We start from the raw sequence: 23,807 nt of genomic DNA on the forward strand, positions 1-23,807 counted from the left end.
GGACTGCAGTGAAATAATTCATGAACCCACCTATGAGGAGAGCTTCCTATTCCAATGAGTGCTGCGAGTTTTGGTAAAATATTCATTGAAGGCTGTCTTTTTCACTGAGAGGAAATTGTAGGAAACTTTTGTTTTTGCAGTAAGCACCCCCCCCCCCCCCCTCACCACACACGCTCCCTCTTATTACCTGATATTTGATGCAACTTTGACCGAAGTGCACTGGCTTCCTGATATACAGGTCCCCAGTGCCAATGTTCTTTCGCCAGAACAATGTAGCTGGTCAATTTATCCCCAATCGACCAGGCCTTTAGCACCTCTGTAAGTCCCTAGTATGTGGTACCCCTGCTACCTAGGGCATAGGTACTAAAGCGGGTTCCTAAGAGCTGCAGCATATCTTGTGTCCCTTTAAGAGACCCAGCACCAAACTCCTACAGACTGCCACTGCAAGCTGCGTGACCAGGTGTTCTGTAAAGTGAAAATGCAACATGGAGCACACCTTTGTGCCATGCCCCCATCATTGCATGTAATATTTGAAAGTCACCCCTACAGCCGGCCTTACAGCCCTAGTGAGGGTGTATTATATTACATGTGAGGACATATCTGCATGAGAAGATATGCCCCTGTGCTGGCCAATCCCATTAATGGCAGTGCAAGTGAATAGGGAAGTCATCTTAAGGTATGTACTGGCACTGATCAAAACGAGTTTCCCAGCTACATATTGGCTTCACTGAAACACATGGTGGTTTGTTATCAAACACCTCATATTCATAAACCCAAACTGATTCCAGAAATGGATTTATAATACCTGCCCCCTGAGGGTACCTTTTAGAGGTACCCCCTGAACCCTATTTGCTCTCTAGTGTGCTGACTGACTGGTCCGGTCCAGCCTGTCACCACAAACAAGTTTCTGACCCCCTAGGTGGTGATAGCCACGCTCTCAAGAGGTCATAAACGAAACAATATCTGCTCAAGCGGGAGGTGTTTACACCTCCTCCTCCAGGAATGCTAGTAAATCAGCTTATCAAGGCAGAAGGCTTCAGAGGCCTCTGTCGCCTTTGATATGCGACCCAAGGCTTCCCCAGACAGGGGAAATGCTACCCCCTGCCCTGGGACCATTGGGCACCAGGACAGGCAGCTAAATTGGCTATGCAGGGGGCGTGTTGCACTGCCAGGTTGGACACACCTCTAAGATGGACAGCCTAAAGTAAACACAGAGGTAGGAATTCCACCATCTTGTGTGTGGTGGAATTAGGAATTCTGGGACAGGGTGATGCCCATTCCCAAAGGAAAGGGTCATCTAGGGGGTGTAGTGACCCGAGGGGTAAGTAACCCATTGACTACTTCCCCTCACTCCCCTTAATGCCCTAAATTGAGTATTTAGTAGACCCCCCTGATACCAGGACTTCAGATTTCGATGGGCACAAAGGAGAGTGGACAAAGAAGACTGCTGATCCGAGAAGAGAGGAGCACGACTGATTTGGCGCCAACCCTGCCAGCCTGCCTGCTGCACCCAATCCCCGTGGAGCAACTGACTCACCCTGTTGCTGTGCAGACTTTAAGAAACCCAGAGGGCTGCCAGTACTTCATCAATCACCAAAGAAACTCCCTTGGGGTAGATTAGCTGCTCCCCTGCTGCCCCTGGTACCGAAAAAAGCAAGGTCCGATTCACAACCCTGCCACTTACCGAGACTACCGATACTACAGCCACCCAGGAAGAGGTCTTCGTGCTCCCACAGGTCAGATCCTCCCTCCCTCCAAATGTAGGGACCCCAGGACCAACCAGAGCCGCACAGCACCAATACCTGGGGTATCAGACCCCTTGCATCAACCGAGGCTTGTTGTGTCCAGACCGGATACCAACACCTAGGAAGACCGACCTGCATGTCGAGGGTCTTAAAGGACAGTGAGACCTACATCAAGATTGGCCCAGCTGTCCTGTTTGCCCCTCTACTGCAAAACCAAGATGGAGTTAGCCTCCGACCGCCGCCACCTGACACCTCAAAGCACCTCTGTACCCGCTCTCCACATCCTAAGTCCAAGGGAGGTGCCTAGGCCCACGGAGTCCTGAGACCCACAAGAGCCAAGCACATCCTTGGGTCTGGTCAGACTAGACTTCGTCACCACCTGCAGCCACGAGTGACTCTAGCACCGAACCTGATGCCAAAAGACACCACTGCACCTGAGCCCCACAGCCCAATGAGAAGTGGACCAATGGTGTCTGTACGTGTCTGAGCATCTCAATGGTTGAGGCCCCCTGTGGGAAAACCTGGACTGGCACCCCAGTCCCACCTTGCAGCCTCTTTCTGACCCGAATGTTCCCCATTGAAGTGAATGGGACACCTGATGCCGTAACACACCTCTGACCCGGATGCTCCAGAGCCTCCCAAAGTGATATGTTGGAGTGGCCTTGGATCATGCCCCTTACTCACCATGGGTCCAGGGGAAGGGTCCAGTAAGTCACTGACAAGTGCCCGAATGCAAAATGTTTTCCACCAAAGGATAACATTACAACTCCAGAAATTGATCTAAGTGTCAACTTTTGAAAAATATAAAAATTCATAACTTGAAAAGTGCTCACCTGATTCAGATTATCTTGGCATCTAAATTTATATAATAATACCTGTTGTTATTTTTATAAATTGGTGTAGGATTTCTTTGAGTGTGTGTCTCACTTACTGCCTTCGTGTGAGCAATTAATGCTTCTCTCTACCCTCTGATAAGCCGGTCTGCTCGCCCACACTACCACAAAAGAGCATTTAGGTTATCATGTGTGCCTCTGTCAGCTGGGGTTTGCCTGGACTCTTGACACCGTGTACCTCATTTTGGGCCACTATATAAAGAGCCAGCTTCCTACAGTAATTTCATGCAGAATTCTCAGATCCTTCTATTGCTTATGCTCATGTTCAGCGTCTTAAGTCCTTTCTGTCCTCTGCACGCTCCCATATAACAATTTTTGATATCCAAACTAAACTTGGTGGCATATCCTAATCTCTGCTCTCACCCCTGTGACAAATCTTTGCTGTCACCAGTGCCTACTTAACTTTGGTCCCTTGATACTATCTTTAGAGTAGAACTACTGAAGTGTTGATTGTCAGTTCTGTTGTGCAGATAGTGGATTGTCAGAACTCCTTACTATCTCCAAATAGTTTAAATGGTGTGACTGCATGCAACACATGCCTTTTGTTGCAGTTTGATGTTTTTTGATGATTATCTGAGCCCGGTGTGTGTATCTGACTCAAAAAGGGACTTGACTGGAGTTATTTAGCGAGTTACCTGCTGGAAAGCACCACTTTGAAAAAACATTCTCCTCTATTGATTAATAATCACCGTGAAATCAAGCAAGTAAATTGCGAGCACTGGATTTAACTAAAAAAATACTGATTGATATGCAGTTCTGCATCTACTATAACGCAATGACGCCACATGTCCGGTCAGGCCATATTATGTGTAAAGGCTGTGACAAAGTTCTTTGTAAATTCAGGCCTTGACATCACAAGTTCTACATTGACATCACAAGCAGAACGTGAGCTACAGAGGCATTCACTATAACCCAGCAGATGCATTTTTTACATAAACATCAGTTGGTATACTTTTTAAAATCTGCTTTCACTCACTGACAGGGGGCCATTTATTATTATTATTATTATTATTTTTTTAAATACTTGAAACATTCAAAAGAAGTACTTTCTGCATTTTAACTTCTGCATTTGTATATTGGTACCATCATAGGTAGAGGGTGCAGAGACACAACCCGACATAGAGGAGTTCTTTTCAACATCTGTGTTTTGTCCTCATTGTTAGGCTTGGCTCCTTTAGATTTCAGAGAGGATTTTTGCCACAGAATACAGCATCACCTTCCCATCACTCCTCTCTCCTTTTTCTCCAGGTCTGTGAGGACTATGACTGCATGCTGAACCAGACCAACATTGGGCATAACAACAACAAGTTTTACATCATCCAGCTCATTGTGCAGGGGGGTCACTATAGTTGCTGGAATCGCTGGGGGCGCGTGGTGAGTACCCTTCATTTCAGACACCTAAAATTACAACCACTTGCCACTGTTGGGTAGAGGGAAGGAGCTCTGCAACTGCTAATACCAGAGTTAACACACTAAGAGCAACCCTCATTTCAATTGACAACCTTCATCTGTTAACTCTTCTGCAAACTGCGTCTTCTGGAAATAATGAGGCCGCAAGGTGAGTTCATCCCTTCTCACTGAAGATCTCTTCCTTCCCCCATCTGCCACCACAGCCAGTGGTTGGTGGGGAACATTAGCTGCCATGGTTGGTGAGTGCCCTCCCATCATACCTTTGAAGACCTCCCTCTGGTATTTTGTCATTAAGGGTGCAATGCAGTGTTTCGATCTGTTGTTGTCGTGTGTAACACTAATTCTGATTCCTCAGTTGCTGCTTTAACAGCAGGATCCATTTCTCTGTGATCTTTATAGTGGGTGCACCACCTGTTTATTTCACTGAGCTAAAAGCATATTGATGTAAAGGGTAAAAGTTCTCAAGTTTGTGAAGTTTCGCTTAGAACTTCTTGAAGGTTTCAGTGGCGGTAGCCTGTGGGTAGTCCTAGTTTGGACCACGTTTCTATAGTTGAAACATTGTTGTTTTACTAATAACTTTAGCGTCGTTTGATGAATTTTCACAAAACGTTAGCTTTTCTTTTCTTCTACCTCAGCTCCTAACTGGAAAGTGTTTGGGGGCATTCGTCAAGCAGGGGCAGAGAAAAAGGAGGTAGGGATACCAAAACATGTTTTCCCCCATTCATTTTGTCAATAGGAAATGTAGGCACCGCTACAGCCCAAACCGCTGTACGGATTTACACCAATCTTATCAGAAAATTAGATCATGATCCAGAAAGAGTGCCGTTTGTTATCTGGTGTAAATCTGTTCAGTAGTTTTTGAGCAGTTAATGCTCAGACACTTTGCATATATTATGCCCAGAGGATCTGAAGAGCCGACACATCTCTTGGAGAGCTTATTGGCTGCCACCACATTTTAGGACTCAGAGGAATGGTTGCCACTACATCAGCCATGATGCAGCAGCAGCCATCTTAGGAGCCGGACTCAGCCCGAGACTGAAAAAAAGGTAAAAAAGACGTTAGTGGTCAGGATAGGGATACGCAGACCTCTGTAGATCTGGTGGGCCCCTTTTTTGGAATTTGGCAGCATCCTATAAAGGCGTGGGGTTGCATGCGCCCTCATTCCCTATATTTAAGGAATGCCCTAAGGGCTGGAGTCCCCAGGGCCACTATTAGCTCTGGGGTGGGGGATCCGCCACCTCCTCTTTAAGGTCCTGGGAGTAGGGGTCCCTTGTGGCTCGGGGAGAAGGGATGCACATCCCCTTCCCTTTAAAAATCAATAAACAAAATGCCTCTGGAGATGGAGTCCCCCAGGGCCCGATTTGGTTCGGGGAGGGGGGCAGTGCTTATGGGTTGGACTCTGGGCCTGGGCGCAGTACATGCCCTGCGGCTAATCCCATTCTGTGCATGGTTTCTGGCCGTGCTTGGCGTGGGTTTGGTTGCCTGCTAGGTATTGGTATTGAGTTTGGTGACAAAATATTACTTTGCGATGAAAAATATCTTAGAAATTCACTGAAAGAAACAAAGGTTAAACTAACATTATACTTGGGTGAGAATTTCAGTGACAATGTAACTTTTTAAACGTACAAAACCATTGAAATTCAACAGTTATAGTTATTTCATGTAACTGTAACTAGTGTCCTAAGGTAACTATAACTTGCGCCTTCGCCATGCACTGCTAATTGCCCCACATATTACATCACTCATGACAAATGTGACATCGTTGATAAGATCACTGAAACATTTGCAATGAAATTATTGATAATAAAACTGGTGAATTTCAGGGGCTTTGTATGTTTAAAACATTACGTTGTCACTAAAATTCTCACCTAGCTATAACATTATAATAATCTTTTCTGTTTTTCACTGAAAAAAAAATATATATTGTTGAACGCCTGTGACATGCCTTTCTTCAAATCAGTTCGAGCCACAAGGCCTGTAGTGACTCTGTCCTTTATCCACATTGAAACAGCACATTGCCTGCAGCTCAGATTGTTTTCTTCCTCAGTTTGGTTTGGACGGTCTGATACCCTGTTCCAAAGTCGAGTCTTTTACGTACTCTGGGTTTCGAATTCTTCGATCCACTTAGGTCAAAACAACTCCCTTCTCAGCCCTGCGTTGGATAACAAGCGATTGCATTGGGGAGACATCCGTTCGCATCAACGGATTGCCTGAACCGATGACCGTCACCAGGGCACTTCCATGCATTGCGGCTTCAAGCTGCTATTTTCTACAAATTTTAAGAAGGAACTCTCAAGAATGCACCAAGACCAACAGTATGGAACACACACCATTTAATTTCTGTGCTAGATGTAATGCAAAATACCCCTGGGCTGGATACCACAAGATCTACAACCTCTGGCTGCCCTCAGAGCACTTCGAGACCTAGTGCAACCCTTGTCTTGCCTTCCTCTGTAAGAACATTCTCAAAGTTGGTGGGCACACCACAACATGCACAGGCAAGTGCTCTTGGTGTTTCCTGACCGTTTCGGTGCAGTAGATATGCTGAGCACTCAGTGGGAAGAGCAAGGCCTCTCCGGTTACTCACCTTGCCAAGCATTGCAAGATACAGAGGTGCACTTCTCTGACGTCTCTGACACTGAAAAGGAGCTTGAGTTTCTCAAACCAGAGGTGCTGCACATGCATGCTCAGGTTGCACAGGTCATTCACAAGCCGCCAAGAGCAAGCAGGCTGGCCAAACAAAGGCCTCTGCTGAGGGCACGTGAGGCGCTTCCCCACCTAACAAGGAGTCTAAGATGCAGAGGGAAGTGGGTAGTACTTAGGGCATCCACACATTGGTGTATTGCCAACTCAGTGGGTCTCCTTTCCAGGTACAGTAGATACCACTGAGAAGAGATTGATGAGTTAATAAAGCACCTACTGGAAAAGGAAACACAAAACTAAAACTTGTTCACAAAACTATTAGTAATGCCAATTTTGGGTGTGCCCTTGACCCAGTGGGAACTGCAGTGAGGGACATCAATACCAGCGTCCTCCTTTGCAGGCTCATCTGGCTTAGTGTCAGGCTATAGCCCAAGGTGCAAGCAAACCCTTCAATGGTGAGCGTCTGTTCATCCCTCAGGTGACCAGTACTCGAAAATAAAGGATACGGATATAGCCAAATCAATGGACGCCCAGCAGTCCAAGAGCCCAAGGCCAGCCTTTGGGAAGCAGCAAATTAGGGGAGGTGTCACACCAGGGGGCACAAACCAGAGACCACCACATTATCAGCCTTTCCACAGGTTCTTTCAGGACCCCCTAACAGTCCAAGTTTTTCCACAATTGGGCTTATACAGGGAATGGGTGGGGTAAGGGAGCTCCTCTGTGGCAAAGCAGTAAATCACCTTCCAAAGCAGTGAGTCCGTCCACATACACCCGCAACGACACAATCCAACACCTTTCAGCGGGAGGCTGAGGCACGTTCTGCCTCGGAGGAAATGCACCACCTGAGATATGTGAGTAATTTCCATTGTGCTGGAAGCTTACTGCCTTAAATTTAACATCCCCTTGCACAACATCTCACCCCGCCGCCATGCATGGCATTCAGACCACCTTGACCTTCTTCTCTTGGAGGAAAGATTTCAGGCCCTCCTAAACAAGGGCACAATAGAACCAGTACCTGAACACCAACAAGGCATGGGAGTTTATTCCCTGGACTTTTTATCCCCAAAAAGGACAGCTCAGTCCGGCTGATCCTTGACCTTTTGAACAGGTTCATCCTTTCCGAACATTTTCATACGGTCATTCTACAGGGTGCCATTCCTCTGCTGTGCCAAGACAACTTTAGGGAAATGCTGGATCTAGAAGATGCGTACTTTCCCTATCCTTCCACCCAGCACATGTATTTGTATTTTGTTATTTGTTAGGCACGTGTATCACCCGTAGGTCTCTCAGCGCCAGTTGGATCATCAGCTCCTTCACTTCTGGCAAGTGGCCTTCTCTACCAATTGAAGGTGGTCCCTTTCGGAGTCAGTGCAGCTCCAAAAGTGTTCATGAAATGGCCTAACAGTTCTCTGAGTGCACCCACGCAGAAATGGCATTCATGTCTTTTTATATTTAGATGACTGGCTGATCAAGAGCGGTGGCAATGGACACTCAAGTAGTCTCCCTGTTTCCAGCCTAGGTTTCAACTTCTCCAGCCACAGCAGGTTGAGACTTCACTTACGATTGACTGCATATGCGCCCCCTAAAGGGATGTCTCATGAGGCATTGGGAATAAAACGAAGGGCATTAGAAAGATCTAGTGTTTGTTATGTCCAGGGCTCTGTATTCTCTATTTTGGTGGTCAAGACCTTGTTTATCGGCAGACCCTTTCTAAACCCCCTTCAGCCGGTGAATCTCAAAACTGATCCCTCTATCATGGGCTGGGAACTCATCTCCATGAGTTAACAGTTCAGGTCCTCTGGCCTATTCGGCAGCAGGGATGCCAGATAAATTACCTAGAGCTCCAAGCCATCAGGCTAACCCTCAAAGCGCTCTTCCTTCTTGACAGGGGAAGACGGTACTAGTAAAGACAGACTAGACAGCCATGTTCTACATTCAGAAGCCGGAGGGAAGACCTTCTCCCCAGATTTCTGCATTTGCACAACTTGTTTGGTATTGAGCAATCCGCAACAGCATTATCCTGCATATTCACCAGGAATGGAGAGCAAATCTGCTCAGTAGGGCGCAATAACAAGTCCACGATTGGAAAATCCACCCACAAATCCTCCACAGGTACTTCCAACGGTGGATGACCCCAACAATAGACCTGACAATCGCCGCTCCAGAAAATGCAAAAAGCCAAATCTTTGCCTTTAGGAACCCACACTATGGGTGAACTGATCAGTGGTGTTTTCCTATGGATTACTGCCTCTACCCCTCATTCTCTATGTGATGAGGGAGGTGTCCATGACTCTTATCCTTGTAGAGCTAACCTGTGCCAGATAGCCCCGACATTCCATGCCCTGGGAAATGTCAGTCAACCCTCAAGAGAAGCTCCCACACTCGCCAGACCTTCTCACTCAGTGTCATGGCCATTTCAGGCACCCAGATCTCAAACAATAGAACCTTTGGCATCTGAGCTCTTGGAGTTTGACTATCTTAACCTTTCAGAGGAATGCATGGCTATCCTGTCGGAAGCACTAACTCCTACTATTCGTGCCACTGATGCCACAAAGTGGAAAAGGATTAAGCATTAATACATTTCCAATGATATCATCCTAAATATTCTGTTGTGTCCTCCCTTCTAAACTTGTACAATGCAGGCCTTGCTTACACATCTATACACCTGCACTTAATAGCAAACACAGCGTGCCTCCAAAACAGACAGCATTATACCAGTTGAGGATGCCAGACAAGAAATCTCGTATGGCGGGGCTAAAGAGTGTAATACGTTCCAAAACATTCCCTCAGCACCTTCTTGGAACCTTTAATATAGTTCTCACTCATGTGACCTCTTTTAGAGACCATGCACGTGTGCCAACTGCAGTTCCTGTCTTGGAAGTGTGTTTTTTTTTAATTGCACAAGAACCTTTTTTTCAGGTACACAAGGACAGGGTAGTTGTTATGACCAGCCTCGAATTGCTGCCTAAGGTTGTTGCACCCTTCCACATGAATCAAACCGAAGTCCCCCTCCCCCGCCCCTTTTAGCGCCTTGAGACCATCACAGGTGAGAAGTTGTGCTCTATAAAATTACTGATTGATTGACCTGCCTGTTTTTTCCCCATAACTAGAGTCTGTGGCAGAAGGGGCAGTTCACACTCTTGATGTTAAGAGAACGCTTGTCTGCTACATTGATAGGACTAACCCATTCAGAAAGTCTACTTAACGTTTTATATCTTTTTGTGGCCTTCAAGTCTTCCAAGCGCTCTGCCACCCCTAAAGCTGGCATTGCTGGGTGGTTAGTTAAATGTATTCAAAGTTGCCGTGCCAAGACTAAGTCCACACTCTCCGTGCCCCGTAGAGCCAATGCTAAAAGTGTGCAGCGTTAGCCTTTCTGTATAACATTTCTTTAATGGATACCTGTAAGTCCGCTACTTGGTCAATACTATATACCTTCACAAAGCATTACTGTGTTGATGTCCTTCAACTTCAACAAGCTTTAGTTGGCCAAGCTGTCTATAGAATACTTATTGAAACATCTGCATCCTCTGCTAGTTAGCAACCGCTTTGAAGAGTAACTGTTTTTCTATTCTATTCAAAGCATATGTATCTCCAGCGACACACACTACGAATGGAAAACCATACCTTGCAAACATCTGTTTGTAGCATGTGATGCTGTAAATTCACATGTGCCCACCGTCCTCCCCGGAAGCAAGGGATGTTTACAAATTTTATCCATGTACTTTATCATCCTTTGCTATGTACACCACACACTGTCTTAGACACTCCACTCCACATACAGCACTCACCCTTTCAACATAAAAACAATCTGACATGGAGCCAGTGTGCTGTTGCATTGTAGACAAAGGGTGGAGTCTCTTGTGACTCTGTCTTCTTAAAAAAAAAAACAAGTTTAAAATTTCCATGCCCAACATCAGATGGTAGGCGTATATGCAGAGCATGTGAATATTAAGATGAGCTTTAACACTGTTGCCATGTATGCAGTTCTCTGAATGTTTACAAAGTATATGTTTAATAAGCACTATGCCATTAAAACTTGGTAAAGAGCTTTGCTTCCAAGAAATACTTACTACACTAATATAGCAAAAAAGTTGCTTGTTACAAAAACAGATTTTAAAACAGGGAAAGACTTACACTGATCGCTAGTATAATTAATCTCAGTAAAAAATCACCAACATAGCAAGAATTCTTTCAGAGAGCTAAAACGTCTGACAAGTCTCTGGAGGGACGGTGGTTCAGCATTATTGCATTCCATGTTATACCATTTATATCTAAAATTGTCCGTCTACAACACACATTGCAGCCACAGACAGACATGTTTTATTAGAGACACTACTGCATTACAAATTGTCTCCTAACCCGCTTTAAAAAGACAGACAGCGGCTGGCATAAGTACTTTGCTATGAAATTAATATCAAATCTCTTCTGTGTATTTACAAGTCTTCAAGTGCACAGCTGTATGAACATGTTACTAACTAATTATGAAGAAATGTTTCCCCCAAACCAGGGCACACAGGGATTTGGGCATCAGTGTCACTTAGGTGTTTGTTACCTTTTGTATATACTATAGCACGTTGGGTACTTGGTAGTCCTTTGACACTATTTGTTTCCTTTTCTACGGCTAAACAGGGAGAGGTTGGGCAGTCAAAGCTGACACCTTATTTCTCCCTGGATGCTGCTAAGAAAGATTTTGAGAAGAAGTTTAAGGACAAAACCAAGAATAATTGGGCTGACCGAGAAAATTTTGTGGAGCATGCCGGGAAGTACACGATGATTGAAGTGCAGCGAGGTGAAGAGGAGGATGAAGCAGCAGAAGTCACTGTCAAGGTGAGTGGCACTAGGACTACCAGACTTTTCCTAAAACCTCTCCACAGTCTGAGGAACAGTATTTTAAAGAACAGTAGAACATTTGTGGCAGAATTAAATCTGAACAGGAAAGAATAATGAATACATCTTATACTCCTTGGCCAGGAGAAGAGGAGTATGGTTAAGGCACAGGGCAAGATTGTGAGTACTTAATTGTAGGGACTGAAGAAAGATGGAGACTTCCTTCGTTTAGTGTGCGAGTACATAATGCAAAAGATGTTCATGTGAAAATAGGTCATGACTGTGGGTACTTTCTAGGCGAGGTAATTTGATAAGTGGTAGCTTACTACGGCTGATATGGGTCATGACATTTGTTACGGAATTAATGAAGGTAGTGTTACATTTGGCCTTGTGTGACTTCCTGTGCATTATTTTCTATAGAGATTGGTTTTCCTATACATGAATCAGCTGGTAAGAGGTTGTTTCAGGAGTGGAATCGCAGTTAGTTATTTGAGTGGTTAGTAAACAGACTTTCTTTGCAGGACACTGGGAAACTGCCAAATAGTTGATATTGGAGTGTTCAAACAAATTCTGGGCAGTGGCATTCATAAGGTCTGTGTGTGTGTCTGTCTGTCTGTCTGTCATTGCCTTATGTTCTTCTGGCACATATTTGTCTTTCAGTACCTTGCTTATTTTAAAGCTCCGAAAACCTTTCCTTACTCCCTCAGGTTGACACAGTTGATGGGCAGCTGCAGAAAGTTAAGAAGAAGGTTCGTCCATGTTCCCTGGATAAACCCACCCAGGACCTGGTCTCCCTCATTTTCAGCAATGATATGTTCAAGGATGCCATGCAGACCATGAATATAGGTGAGACTCAGCTCTGGGGTGAATACACGCATCTAACTGAGATTCACACTAGCGTACTGAAAATCATGGACATAAATAGGATGTAGTGGGTTCGATAATGTAAGTCATGCACAGATAGGCGGCGCGTCATAAGTAAGGTCATAAATGTCATAATGCAAACATAGGTGGGTACCGTAACTATCACAACAAAGGCAGTGCGCGTAACTCTGGTTTCATGTGCTATCAAAGATGATTACTTGAATAAAAAAATTAAGAAAGATATGTAGGAAAAAATATCAGGCGAAAAATTCTGTGAAAGGCAAAAAATGATGAAAAATGTCAAACGTGTTCATGAATATAAAGAAATTGATATCGGGCCAGCATGTGAAGCAAGGTCTGCTTATTTATTTATTTTGAAATTTATAGATCTCGTGGCTACATCCCACGGAGGTGTCCCGATGCTAAGGCTGCAGATTCACACAGAACGCAGAGAAAGGGCGAAGTACAAATGAAAAGCTGGGTTTTTAGAGCTCTCCTGAAAGCTGATTCTGGTTCTGTCAGTCGGAGAGATAAAGGCATGGAATTCCGGAGCTTAGCGGTTCTCACCGCTAACGCTCTGCTGCCTACCCTGGCCTTACGAAAGAGGGGAATAATGAGCAATTTCAAATGATTTGATATCAAGGCCCGGTCGTGTTGGTAGCTTTGCAGTCTGAGTCTCAGATATTCTGGGCCTCGGCCCCTAGTGGCCCTGTAGGCCAGAGAGAGTGCCTTTATATTAAATTCTCCTACTGATCGGCAGCCAGTGAAGACTCCTCAGATGGGGAGAAATGGAGTGACGAAAAGGCACCTTACAGATCAATCTGGCCGCACCAATCTGGACCATTTTTAGCCTGCGGATCAGATTGGCTGGAAGACCTAGGTAGAGACTGTTAGAGTAGTCCAGATGTGATATGACCAGGGCATGGACTACTGTCCTCCTGCAGTGCAGTAGGATTAAGTGGAGTAATTTCCTCAAAGCTCGCAACTTCCAGAAGCAGGACGAGGAGACTTGGTGAATCTGGGTCCTACAAGAGAGAGCATTGTCAAATTTGAACCCCAGATTTCTCACTGAGTCCACAGGAGCCAGTGGCGGATTCAGTTCATGTGGCCACCAGAACTTAGAAGGTGGTGGGACTGGTTGATTAAAAAAGAGCACCTTGGTTTCCTCTGAATTCAACTTAAGACCATTCTGGGTCATCCAAGCCAAGATATTACATAGGCACCGTCTAAAGTTAGCAAAAGCAGTCTCCGATTGTTATTTAAAAGAGAACATCCGCTGGGTGTCATCTGCGTACAAGATTACTTTCACCCCGAAGTTCTTGACCAAGCTAGCAAGAGGAGAGAGGTACACATTAAAGAGGAGGGGGCTCCGTACCGATCCCTGAGAAACCCCCCACACACACAGGGCTTCTGGAAGGAGACAAAGGGATGCAGAAAAACTTGTTGAGAATGGTTCTCCACAAAGGACCGGAGCCAGGACAGGGTAGTTCCCTGAACTCCCAGATGTTCAAGTCTGTCCAGTAGAATAGGGCGGGCCACTGTATCGAAGGCAGCAGACGGGTCAAGCAGCACTTGCATTACCCTCGTCTGTAGTCTCGCAAATGCTCTCCGCAACCTCCAAAAGTGCGGTCTCCATGATGTATCCAGCCATAAAGCCGGACTGGCAGTCATGGAATCAATTGTTTGATTCCAGGAACACAGAGAGTTGATCCTGAACTACCTGCTCAAGGATTTTTGCCGGTGCCGGCAGAAGAGAGATGGGTCTAAAGTTTTTATATTCTGCCAGGTTGGCATCTGGTTTCTTGAAGATGGGCAGTAGCAATGCTTGTTTCCATGCTGCTGGGTAGATGCCTGAACTCCGAGACGTATTCCAAATCTGGTTCAAGGGGGCATTAAGACATGGGGCCAGTAGTTTGAAAAACTGAGCTGGGCAGGGGTCGCTCAGAGAGTCACATTTACATTCATACAGTTTCTTGAGGGACACATTCAGAGGCAGTGAGCGAAATTCGGAACATGTCTCATGACAATTGAGGGTAAGATTTTGCTCTGGCAGAGAAATTGGATGGGAAAGTGGAATGGATAGATTGGATCTTTTATTCTGAAAATTATTTGACAGGCCTGCACAGAGGGAAGGGGATGGGATCACGGTACTGTCAAGAGCCGCAGGTTTGGTGAAGCATTGGACAATTTTAAATAGTGTTTTAGCTGAATTGTCTGCCAGTTTGATCTTTGAGTAAAGTAGTTTCGGTTAGTAGTATTCTTAAGTCAATGGAAATTTTTTAGGAGCATTTGGCCTCAGGGTCATACGAAAGTCTCCAGGCGCGCTCCAGTTTTTTACATGCCTTTTTCTCTGCCCCAAGGTCTAAGATAAACCACAGGGCTGTGGGTCTGCTCCTAGAGGAGGTCAAAGATCTAGGAGGGGCCACTTTATCTAAGGCATTGACAACCCAGCTATTGAAGCTGGATATATCTTCATTCGGGTTCCCTGACAACTGGAGGGGGACGTTTTAAAGCGTAGGTGTCAGTTTCAATAGTAACCCTACTCCAGTTTCTCATTTTCTCAGGAACCGCTTGGATCTGGTGCTGGGATATGCAAAGTTAAAGCTAAAAGGTATTAATAGGTAGTCCGTCCAAGTCAGTGGTAGAGGGGCCTCTACTATTAGGTTGGGGTCATTGGAAATTGCGCACACATCATGATGTACAAGTAAAAAATGGTAGCATTAATAGCTTCACTGCACATGTGCAGATTGGTATTCTGCCAAAATATTGTTTTAAAAGTTTCATAAGGTCATAAATATCACGATGTCAAAAATATTGTGTTACTGAACATAGAAGGTAAGAATGTTGTTTTTTTAAGTCTTTTTATGCATTTTTTGAAAATATAATTGTACATACTATTTTTTTAAATTATTCAATTGGGATTTATTCGTTTTCTCTTAAGTTACTGTAGTATTAGCAGGTTTAATTATTTTTAGTGTGTTTGTTTTCAATGGTAATATATTTTGTTTAGCAAGTTGTTGGGCTGTAGTGGTATTGGATGCAAAGTTTTTAAAATATTTTTTTTAAATCTAATAATGTTACATTAGTTTTAATACATTTTTATAATGTAACTTCAGTCTAATAGATCATTTTATAAATATGGTCATAAATGTTTTTATTTAATTTTTAATTAGTAATTGTGCTAATTATCTAATTGTTTTTAATTATGTGGGTATTAAGATCATTTTTTTGTACTTTATAGTATTAATATTTTTAAAGTAATGTGTATTTTATTGTCAGTTTAATGTGTGTTTTTGTGTCTGTTAGAATTATAGGATAATAGGTTGGGAAGTGGCTTAAATTATATCTTATGTTTTATATTTTAACTGATACGATTTTAATATAATTTTATGTATTATACTATGTCCATTTCATGTTTTGAGATTTTAATAATTTGTATAAATGATATATTAAAATTATTTTAATACGCGTATGGAAATATGTTTGGTTATTTATAATTTATTTTATATTAATTTAGGGTAGAAAAAATTATATGTGACCTTTCTAAAGTTGAACATTTTCTATTCTGTGGCTTATGTTGGTGTAGGAATAGTTGGTCTGACCCACTCCAAAATCCAACACTTGCCCTACTCCTGCTCATGATGGAGTGGGAATTGTAAATTCCAACACTTTCTCTATTGTTCCTTATGTTGGAGTTCTAATAGTAAATCTAACCCCTCCAAAATCAAACACTTTCCCTACTGTTGCTCGGGTTGGAGAGGGAGTAGTACATCTGAACCCTTCAAATTCCATCACTTTCCTTCCTGTTGCTTAAGTTGGGGGTGAGCATAGCAAATTTAGCCCCTCTGAAGTTCAACACTTTCAACAGTTTTTTACGTTTGGGTGAGCATAGTGAATTGACCAACCCCAAAGTCCAACAATTTCCCTACTATTGCTTATGTTGGTGTGGGAATAGTAAATCTTACCCGTCCAAAGTCCAGCACTTTTCCTACTGTTTGTTAGGTTGGAGTGGGAGTAGTTTGACCTCATCCATGTTTAATTTTTGTTTATTTGATATTTTTTTGTTTTAATTTGTTAATGTTAATTATTTTTGAAGTCGTATATATAAATATATATATTGTTACTGTATATTTTTTTCTATTTTATAATATTTGGTATTTATAGATATTATCAGTATTTGTTACCTATGTTTACATATTTTTTAAATCTGTTTATTTTTTTGATTATTTTGAAGTATATATTTTTATTTTGTTTGCATGTAAAGTTTTTATATACAATATTAGTTAATGTAATATGATTTAAAGTTAGTATGGTTTATAGCAGTTAATAACTGATATGCTATGATGATCTTGTGGCCTTCTATCTTTTTGTTGTTGATATTTTCACTTTACATACTAAGGGGCTTATTACAATGTCAGGCGGACTTGCGTCCGCCCGACACCGTCGCAGAAACGGGACCCACCTACCTCCAGCAGGAGGGTCCTGACCGCCTAATTACGATGCGCCCACATATGGTGCGGTCGCATACTCACATTTCCCTATGGGAGTTTGTGTTCTGGCTGTAGCACAAGCTCCCATAGGGAAACGGGAGGTTGTATTAATCCCTACACCCTGCGGCAGGCACCTCAAGGTGCAGGGGTTAACCCTCGGTCTCCAACCAGAGGCCGTGAACAGAAGGGGGCCCTGCTATTGGCCCCCAAACACGCTTTCCATGTCGGAAAGCCTGGCATGGAAAGCCTGAAACCTTTCATCGTAATCCGGGCGGCGTAAAACACCGTCCATATGGATTACAGGTCGGTGGGCTTCTTGAGCCTGTTGGAACCCAGCCAGAATAACCGGCCACTTTCAATTCCGATCAGCTGGTCAGAATTGAAACAGACGAGGCTTTACAACCGAGATTGTAATCAGCCCCTCAGTATGTAAAGTTTATATTGTTTCCTTTTTTTTTTTAGGCAATATTTTTATTGCCAGTGTTTTTTGTCAGTGATATTTTGTCATACATCCGTGTGGACGATGCACAAGTTCCATTTTCAAATGCTTTTTTTTTTTTAACCCAGTTTGGACATTTAGGGGCTATTACGATGGCCGGTGTACAAAGTCCGCCCGCCATCGCATCGTGAAATGGGACCGCCCGCCATGTGTGCGGTGGTCCCGCATACACAATTAGGACGCGCCCGCCACACTGGCGGGCGCATCCAGCATCTTTTGCATTGAGGCGGGCGGTGCTGTCAGCAGCACCCGCCGCAATGCAAAAAAGGCATTTGTGCATTTGCATGTACAATGTGGCAGGCACCACGCGGTGCCTGCCACGTTGTGCATGCAAATGCAGGGGGGTATCCATAGGTGCCCCCCAACATCCTGGGGGCCCGCAACGGGCCCCCAACTGAGAAAACCGCATGCATTTCCGTGATGGAAGGCTGCTTCCCGCAGACATTGTAATATGGATGGCGGTGTCTAGCAGACACCGCCACCATATTCAACCCTTTTCCGCCCGGTCGACTCGTCGACCGAGCGGAAAAGTGGCGGCTCCCGTCCGCCATGGTACCCCCCGCCATCATAATATGGCAGGGGGGAAATGGGAGGCGGGCGGGGGATAATGTCGGGCGGATCGCCACCGCCATGCGGGCGGTGGCGATCCGCCCGACATTGTAATAGACCCCGTTCTGAGGGGAGGTGGGAGAGTAGATTAGATGAAGGTGAAACTTGGAAGCCTCATATTAGAGCCTTTGGTGGTTAGTTGAGTTGAAGGTCAACCACCAATGTATAGAGGAGGTTTTATGGAAAGAGGCTGTAATGTGCATGTTTGAACTATGTAAAATAGCTAAATAAAGTAAGTCATAGAGATTAATGGGAAAGAGGAGGGGGATGTTTTCCACTTAAAAGTAGGATTTCATACTAAACGATTTTTGTAAAAAAAGAACAATTATAATTGAGATGAAAATCTTGTTTGGAATGTAATTTGGCAGAGTACATTTCTTGAAAACATTTCACTGCTGCACTTTGGCACATAGAAATGGTTATCTATCTATCGTACATGACCTGCACTATTAAAAACCAGTTTACTAATTGCTGCTGCAGTCAATGTACAAAATAGAATATACTGGACAAAATGTTTCTTTTTCTGTGGACTTTTCTTTAAGTTATTTCAACGTGGTCTATTTACATCCCGAACATTTCCGATTTCTTCAGCCATGGTCTTTTGGGGGTGGGGAGGTGGGGGTCGTGTGCTTCTCTAACATAAGCTTTTCGGTGTGCTGTCCATTATCCTGTCTTCTTTAGTATCATAACCTTACCGCTGTGTTGTCCCCTGTCTGCACTTCTGGATTACCTAGTCTGGCCTTGTATAATTTCGCAGTTGTTTGAGATTATTGTTCCATTACACAATGGCATAGAAAGTTTTTGTTCGTGCCTACAGTAAAAAAATGTTGAATGGATTTACACCAAACTTGACATTAAAGTAGAACTTCATTTAGAAATTGCGCTTTTGTATGTGTGGTGTTGTAAATCTATTCAGACGTTTCTGAGTGAAACGTTTCCAAAGTAGTGACAAGCATTCACCTTTCTGACGTTTCCAGTGAAGTAAATGTCAGTCATCCTTTTGCACTAGAAGTAATTGAGAGTTGCTGCTGGAGCCTTAGGGCCTCAAGCATGCCAAGGATTCTTGGACGGTCTGGTAGATCCCCTTTGCCACTCTATCCTTGAGGATTCCCATGGGATTGTAGAGTCGAGAGAACAGGCTCACAGTCGCCCCTTCTGTGAGCTATTCTACACGATGCACTAGTATGAAGACGTCCAGAGACCTACCTGGGACCTGTATGCATATAGACCCCCACTACAGCTTCCAATATATATATATGTATATATATATATATATATATATATATCTCATACATTAATCTCTCTAAATAGCGAGGATCAATGGAATTATGACACACAGGCGGGCCTATTTATGCGGCAGGTTCAGTAATTTATGCAACAAGAAAAAAACAAATGATATCATCTACTGTTGCGGTATGACTGCATTACAATGCTTGTGGTCGGAGGCAGCAGTCAGAGGGCCTGACCAACGGTCAGTTGGAAACTCCCCATAATCCTTTAAGAACGGCGTTTTCGCCGTCGGGATTATGATGTCGGTTTCTGACAGCCATTCCATGTTTGCCTTTCCGACATGGAAAGGCTGTCGTAAAGTGACATTGGGGGCCCCTAGCAGGGCCCCGTTGCCTCCGCATTTGGGCCTAAGGGTGCACCTATGGTGCCCCCTGAACATCCTTGCACCGTGCCTGCCACACGGGGCAGGAATGTTCACAAACTTCCATTTCTCAATGGTAGCTTGTGTTGTGGGCGGTTTCTGCCTGCAGCACAAGCTCCCATAGAGAAATGGAAATTTCTGCCTGCACTATTTGTGGTAGCCTACTAATTAGGTGTTCGGAACACTCACTGAAACGCCTCCGACAGACATCGTAATGAGGTCCTTAGTGTGCAACCTGGCTGAACGTGGGGGACTTATACTGATGTCTGTAGATAAATATATGAAAAGTTAGCCACTGCTTCCCAAATATGCTTGGGAGTTATCTTTGAGAATTACACATAAAAAGATGGCAATGAGAATTATTTTTCTACCAACAGGCATTTACATATTTTAAATGCTTACACATGAATAAATGAAAAACATTCACACAAACATACATGAACACGCGCATATATGAAAACATAACAAATCTGCAAAAATTATATATAGAAAACAATAAAGATTATAATATATTGCATAATTAACCTAGTGTTTCATGGTCAGCGGTCATGGGTCAGGAGCCCGCTCAAATCATAAACATCACAAATGAGTGTCTACATCTTCGGATTTACCATTTGTCAATCTTTCATGACTTTCTGTTACTATTTGCTTTCTGCATATGGCTGGTGTTGCAGCCCTGACTCGACGTTTGCAGTGATTTCTCCTTTGTTTGTTCTCCTGGTTGGTCAAATGTTTGCATTTATTCCTTATTGCAGTGATTGCAAAACTCTTGTTTGTTACTTTGTACCATTTCTGCATAATAAATCTGTTATATCGAATCATGTGCTCTACATTATTTCACTATCTTGACATTGGCTCCAGAAGTGTCTCTTGTAAACACAAAGATTTTACTTTGAGCATCGACCATAAATACATTTAGAAATAGTATTTCTCTCTGTACGCCATTCTGAACTAGATGCCTCTCTTTTGTCTTTTTAATGCTGCAAGGGATGCCTTTAATATTTTGGGTAAAATGTGAACTCGCCTTGTTGAGATTCAGTTTGGCCTTCAAATAGCACAATGTTTCTTTTTCTGTGGCTGTAGCGAGTGTATTGGTATAGTCTCCAATTGTCAATACCTCCCAGGTTTCATGCCTCAGTGTATGGACACTTTGTTTACAGTTTGGTATGAAAACATGTGGAAATAGTTTTGTGACAACAAAAGAAACAACAGATAATTACCTGGCAATTACCTGACAAGTAAATTACAGCACGGTTTATTAGTTCAAAACAGCTAAATAGCACTACAGGCACTCCTCTCAGTAGGAACAGTCTTTCTGCAGAGTTAGAGGCGGGGTATGTCTACATTGGAGAAGCAAGTAGACGGGATACAAACATGGAGAGTTCTAGGAAAGACCCTGTCTTAAGGTGGAGATGGTAGAGGGGTATCGATATTCCGGAATTTGATCAGGGGGGCTTGACAGGGGCCCTGGAGAGAGCGGTTTGTTCAGGTATGACCCATCCTGCAGTAATCGTTGTAATGTATATTGTCTTGTCGTAATAAACTTGCAATAAAGTTTGTTTAAAAAAAAAAATTGGAGAAACAAGTAACATAACTCTTAGCCATATGATGTGCGGAGGGGAATCGAAACGAGAAGCACAAATGAGTATACAAACATTCCAAAAAGAATAGCAGCTCTACTGCACGGTTGCCCTTTGAGAAGGAACATAAAAAGTATTGCTGGACCAAGGATTCAGCAGACTAGATAAAACTTGTTTGCAGTACACATTTTAAAGTTTATTTGGATTTCACAAGTGGGTTATTTATTTATGTTTGTTTGCCATAGGGACCGCCTTGACTGTCTACAAGCACCACATATTTCAGAAACCTTTTTTTTTTTGTCTGTATGTTGTTTGTTTATTTTTGTTTTTCCACCTTGTTGTGTTGATTTTGTACCATATGATGTTGCCTAAAGCCTGGAACAACCTACCTCAGCACATCACAGCTGTCAGCTCAGTATTTGAATTTCGCAAGAAACTGAAAACCCGACTCTGCTATTAAGACCCTTCTTCCAGCACCTGGAAACCTGCCCTGGCGAGATCCACACTATTGAAATGTGCCTCACCTGACACATTCAATAGCGCGCTTGCAGCAGTTTCTCAATCAACTGCAGATGACAGATAAACAGCTATCCATTTCTCACCAGGCCCCAATACCTGAGGCGCTGGTATCTTTGAGGGTGGTGATAACATGGCTCATTGTGAGGTGGTCTCTAGAGGGCAACTGAGAATTGAGGAATTGCAGATCAGAGTCCCCTGGTAATTCCTTGTTTCGGGCCAGACTTACTCCTGGAGTTACACATATTTAGACTCTCTACTTGTCTCAAGAACTAGGAAGAATCTTTTACATCTATCTCTAAATGATTGGTTTAGGAGCCAGTTGGAAAGAAAATTAAAAGGTCTGGCCCAAACCGGTTGAGCATAGCCAAATCCATGACACTTCTAATCCAATATGGTCACCAACACTGATTGAGAATAGAGAAACGTAAGAAAATAGTAGAAGCTACAGCACACAAAGGCAAGAGTAGCCATTTCCTTTGTAAAGTCTGTGATTAAACACCAATCTTAGAGTGTATCACTGGATTCAAACCTAAAGTTTAAGTGAGAAGTACTCCATTGGAGGGAGAATGTTAGAAATGAGATTTCTGGTTGGCTACGGCATGCGCCTAAGCCAGGCAGAAACCACCACTCTAGTCAGGGCAAGGGAGTTACACGCTGAAGATAACCCCTGCTCACCCCCTTGGTAGCTTGGCACGAGCAGTCAGGCTTATCCCAGAGGCAATGTGTAAAGTGTTTGTGCAACACACACACACAGCAGCAACACACTAGGCACACCACAAAAGAACTCCACACAATGTTATATAAAAAATAGCCTTTGTATTATCCAAAACACATTAAAATCATAAACACACCCTATACACTGTGCCAACTGGCACTGGGCAATATTCACAGGGGATTGTATACAGGACCAGGCCAATCGGGCCCCGGTCAGAACCATCAGAATGCAGGTAGTAAATATAAAACACAACCAGTAACTACTGGTACAATAACAATAATGACCTCCGCATTATCAGATTAGGCATAAAACACATTAGGCCCAAACCTCATTAGCATAAACACATTACGCAATAGGCATCATCTTAAAACATCATAGCATGACATTAGGCGTCGCAAGCATAAACACATTATGCAATAAATCTCGTAGCCTAAATACATTATGCAATATCTGTAGGCATGAACACTTTAGGCCTAAACAACCTAACATAAACACATTATGCCTACATCAACACATGGCATGAAACACCTTATGCCTAACCATAGGCATACACACATTGGGCATCACATTAAGGGCCTTGCTCCCTACCAATACTGACCCCCTGGCCATCTGGCCAAAATGTCAGGGCTTGAATTGGAGCCTCTCAAATGGCCCTCCAGCTGCCAATGCAGCAAAAACACTGTGCGCATGTGCGCTGGGGCGTAGGGTGCAACTCCCCCCTTCCTCAACAAAAGAAATGGCCCCCAAATGTTGCAGCTGGCCGCTCTCTCTCGCGGTGCAGCTGTGGCAAGAAATGAGCACTGGTACCAATGCTTGCTGTGGAAGCCCCACTCCGGGACTCCCAAAGTAAACTTTGCCCAAACGTTGCAGCTGCCCGCAACTGCGGTGCAGCTGTGGAGGAAAATACTGGCACTAACTGTGCCTCATGAATTCCACTCCGGGACTCCTTAGAAAATGCCCCCGGTGTAGCTGTCCGCTCTCCTGCTGGGCAGCTGAAGCAATGGCACCAACTCGGCACCACGGTGCTGTGGAATTACTCAAGGCAGCTGCCTACTACCATCCGGGGCAGCTGCTACTGCGGGGGAATGGAGCCGCACTACCCCCACCTCTCCCACGGCCTCTCACCTGGGGGGTGGGGGGGTGGAGGCCGTGCTTTCCTCGTGGCTGGGGCAAGGCCCTCCTCTCCGTTCTCCGCTCCCTTCGCAGTGGGACCACGGAGTCTCTTGTCTTCACCCGGTATCTGTCTCCAGCCGCAGGGTGGAGCCCACCAGGCTCCGACGCTTGGGACCACACGCGGGGCTCCCTCCGGTACACGGGGGCCTGCCTTCCTCAGCCCAGGCTTCCTCTTTGACCGTGCTGCGA

At 44.1% G+C, this 23,807-nt stretch overlaps 1 protein-coding gene across 1 annotated transcript in view; it reads left to right on the forward strand.

Annotated features, from left to right (window-relative positions):
* The window catches only part of PARP3 (poly(ADP-ribose) polymerase family member 3), a 143,145-nt gene that overhangs the window by 19,356 nt on the left and 99,982 nt on the right, over positions 1–23,807 (forward strand). Inside the window, exons 3-5 of the mRNA XM_085625169.1 lie at positions 3,887–4,012; positions 11,321–11,518; positions 12,226–12,364. Of these exons, the coding sequence (XP_085481295.1) occupies positions 3,887–4,012; positions 11,321–11,518; positions 12,226–12,364 (463 nt within the window). The remainder of the gene's footprint in view (positions 1–3,886; positions 4,013–11,320; positions 11,519–12,225; positions 12,365–23,807) is intronic.

The sequence above is a fragment of the Triturus cristatus genome, chromosome 9 (genome assembly GCF_964204655.1).
Source record: "Triturus cristatus chromosome 9, aTriCri1.1, whole genome shotgun sequence".
NCBI classification, from domain to species: Eukaryota; Metazoa; Chordata; class Amphibia; order Caudata; family Salamandridae; genus Triturus; species Triturus cristatus.